The sequence below is a fragment of the Macrobrachium rosenbergii genome, chromosome 41 (genome assembly GCF_040412425.1).
Source record: "Macrobrachium rosenbergii isolate ZJJX-2024 chromosome 41, ASM4041242v1, whole genome shotgun sequence".
Lineage (NCBI taxonomy): Eukaryota > Metazoa > Arthropoda > Malacostraca > Decapoda > Palaemonidae > Macrobrachium > Macrobrachium rosenbergii.
In genome coordinates, this window is record NC_089781.1 from 56044765 (window position 1) to 56048868 (window position 4104).

At 36.2% G+C, this 4104-nt stretch overlaps 1 protein-coding gene across 1 annotated transcript; it reads right to left on the minus strand.

The window, feature by feature from the left end:
- Positions 1-603: 603 nt before the first annotated feature.
- On the minus strand, positions 604-2274 carry LOC136827179 (uncharacterized). Its single transcript, XM_067084949.1, is given in 3 exon segments — positions 604-1103; positions 1106-1547; positions 1603-2274. Coding segments are annotated over 3 exon segments (1614 nt in total).
- Between the last annotated feature and the right edge of the window lie 1830 nt (positions 2275-4104).

Below are 4104 nucleotides of genomic sequence, written 5' to 3' on the forward strand. Positions count from 1 at the left end.
CTCAAAAAGGTGAGAAACCTGAACTGTCACTAGGGATCTCTCTCATAGAGAATAATGCTGCAGGGATGAACTTATGCCATAGATTAGGCTTAAGAGAGCACAATTTCTTTAGAATTGATTTTAAGACAGAATGTTGCCTTTCAATCTTACCATTGGCAGCGGGGTGATATGGCGTAGTAAACAATGGGCGAACTCCCAGAAGACATGCACTTGATCCATTAGTTCAGATTTGAACTGAGGACCCTATCAGAGAGTATCTCTCTTGGAATACCAACCCGAGAAAAGATAGTTACTAATGCTTCAGCTATGTCTACCGATGTAATGGATTTCAGAGGAACAGCATCTGGAAATCCTGAAGCATAATCAATAAGGGTCAATATATACTGATGGCCTTCAGAAGACATTGGTTTAATAGGACCTACAATATCAATTGCAACTTTGTAAAATGGTGTTGAGATGACTGGCAATTTAACTAATGGAGCCTTCTTCACTCTCCCGTGACTAGTTGTTTTCTGGCACCTGTCACACGACTTACAATAATTATATATATCTTTAGTCATTCCTTGTCAATAAAATAGTTCATTAATTTTGACAAAAGTCTTTCTATGAGAAATGACCAGCTATGGGAATATCATGAGAAAGCTGTAATACAAGATTAACAAATTTCTTTGGTACAACCAGACATACTTTGTTAAGCAACTTCTTATTGTTACATGCAAGGATCTTGCGATAAATCAAACCATCAACTTCCAGATATTTGTACTGTAAACCATTCTTTGAAGTAAAGACTTCATCATTCTTACAATACTCACGAATGTTGCAAAGAGAGTTACATTGCTGCTGTTCAGTCTTGAAATCAGAGTGAGAAATGTTTAGATTAGCTACATCAACACAAAATTTAGGATGCTTAGTGTTCCTAGAGGTTGACTTACTTTGACTTCTGGTTACTGCATTGATTTCATGACTATTAACATCAGCAGATTCAATTTGAGCTAGGTTTGCAACTCCAGGTATGTTGCCTAATAAGACAGAGCAATACTTAATGGGTGCTCTAACAGCATTACACCAACCAGTAAACCATGGACATCTAAGATAAACTCTACAACAGGGAATTCATCAACACGACCCAAGTAATCAGTAAGTTTACTCATTTTCACATTACCCTTAGGTTGAGGAACCAAAATATCTGAAATTATTAATCCAGAACAACCAGTATCACGAAGAATTGTGGATACCCAAGTGCCATTTACAGTACCACTTGTCATGGGACCTTTAGTGGTTTTGTCATCCAAAACATTACCGATTTCAATTTTGTTTTCATGAGGTTTTGGTTTATTGGGACAGTTACTGGTAATGTGTCCTGGCTGACCACAAGAATAGCATTTAATTTTAGAAACACCTTGTTTTGTTTGGTTATTAGGTTTGCCATCACTCTTTACACTAAACTTGTTCTCAAGATTTGGAACTGGATTGCCAACTCTAGTTTTATTGAAATCTTTAGGATAAGTACCATGTGCAGAGGCATAGGTGTCTGCAAGACAAGCCATCTGTTCGCGAGATTTTGGTTTTCTTTCTTTTAGAAAACCCGTAACTCTTACTAACAGTACTCATGAACTGATCCATCACAACTAGATCTCTAAGATTCTCGTAAGTTTCATAAAGCTCCAAACTTCTATACCAATAAGTGAATAACTTTGACAATGAATTCATGAATTGCTCATAAGTAGACTTAGAATCTATTCTAGCACTACGGAAATCTTTCCTATAAGAGTCACTGGTCTTTTTAAAACCTCTGAGTAAAGCAGCCTTGAGTAAATAAAAATTTGCAGACACATCCATGTCAATAGAATAATAAATCTCCAAAGCTCTACCCTGTAATAAACTACCTAGTTTAGCAGGCCAAAGTTCCTTATCCCACTTATACAATGTAGCAATACGCTCAAATCTATCAAGATAAGCAACAAGATCGTCACCATCTTTAAAATAAGGTGGTTTGATAGTTTCAGCTGGTATTACTCTAATTTCAGGATTACCACTCCCACCAGATCCACTCAATTCTAAAACTCTTAATTCATGAGCTCTCTCTTTCTCCCTTTCTTTAGCTTGTATTGCTAACAGTTCCGTTTCAGCTTTGATTTTATCTTGTTCTCTTTTAGTAGCCCTCTCATCCCGTTCAGCAACTTCATGCTCTCGTTTTTCAATGAAATTAATGAGTGTTTCCCCAGAAAAACCCAAACTCTTCCCCTTATTCTCCCAAAATTCATAACTGTCCATGTTTTTAGAATTTTAATGGAAGAACAATTGAAAATTACTCCTGAGTCAATTTTCCAATTCTTTCGACAAGCTAGAGTAAGTAATGAAATGCGAAAAAAAAATCTAAACTTCCAACCAAACATTCACCAAACGATCCATACTTCAACATCAAAACAGTTAACCTTACATTCTCACTCATTATGCCAAAAAGAAAAAATTACAAACAGCATCAAAACAATCAACTACGCAGTCATACTGACTCAGCTATGAATTTGGAAATTTCACATGTGAAAACTCACTATTTTTAAGCGATAGACTAATGAACAGAGTAACAAACACTGGAATATATCCCCCAATAAATACTATTCCTCAGTCACTAGGTTAAGTCTAAAAATATCAAAACTGATCACACTTTCCAAAAATTACTAATCTGCATCAAAACCTAACTTGTTTTCAAACCTGATATCAGAGAAAATTCCCCGTAATATATATCTGGCCCTGGTGAGCACACCAAAATGTGGGGGAATAGATTCTCAATATCAGGATGAAAATAAACTATTTCAATATTTTGTAATTATAATTAAAATAGTAATTACATAACTTGGCCAATATCCTATTTAAACTACTAATGGTACCTAAGTAATAATGTACTTAAATTTGTTAAGCTGAAGACACAGAAGGCGTTGTTTTCATAATCATGGCTTGTATAACAGTATTTTCAAGGGTGCTGAAGTAAATAAATTCCAAGTGAGCTGAAGTAGATAAATTCCAAGCGTGCTGAAGTAAATTCCACAAATCGATGATCCAATCGACTTCTTGGACGACACTCGGAACTGTATCGTATGGTGAAGCAAAGTAATGAAGTCTTCTGCAAATTAGGAACGCACGTCAAGCGAACCGAAGTTCACACATGGGGACAGTGTGACAGCCTTTCTGAAATGATACAAATTTGCAATACTGAAAAACATGATCAGAACTACCAATATTTAAATTAACACTTCAAACTGAGGAATATAACTTTAAATTCACGAAATTAAATTATTTTTCACTTCACAAAACTTCCAAATTCCTTTACCGATCACTTGAGTGGTTAATAGCAGACTGATCCGGTAACGCACAGAAAACGCAAGGAAAAAAAAATTCAAGGAGAGTTAAGTACAAACAAAAAGCGAAAAACAGACAAGGACGCTAAAGACATGACACACGAACTCTAGGTTTAAAGACCAATTGGCAGACATTGGCAAAGCACAAATATCTCTTTTCCCTCACACCCATATCCATATCCATACCCATACCATACCATTCCCATACCTTCCGGTCATATACAAACAACTGACCATATCTTGGTGTAGGTGCAGGAGAGGCTGTTGATGGGTTTTGAACCAATACTGATGCCATTGGCGGTTCCAGATCATCACCAGTAGAGCCTGCTGTTGTTCTAGAATTACCCGCTGGGTCCATTTCGAAACAAAAATAACAAGCTCAGCCGAAAATCCTTTATTACTGTCTATACCGCTGGGTCAATGTTGAAAATTTCTGGACAGGTATTATATTATTCTTGAAAGACGTTTTCACAACTACAGGATCCTTTGAAGCAGTCTTCAGCTCCTGAAGCATTCCTGGAGAAATGCTCATTGGATTGTACCGTCTTCTTAAATTCTTAAAGACTCCAGGATCCTGTGAAGCCGTCTTCACCTCCTAAACGGAATACAGGTGGTTCATAGTTACCACGTGAGGTTAATTAAACACTTCATAAATTGTAAAGGCCAAGAAAGTTATATTTTGATTTGAAAGACCTTTACATTACCTTCATAAAAAAAAATGATGTCCTTACAAATATGTAAACATTTT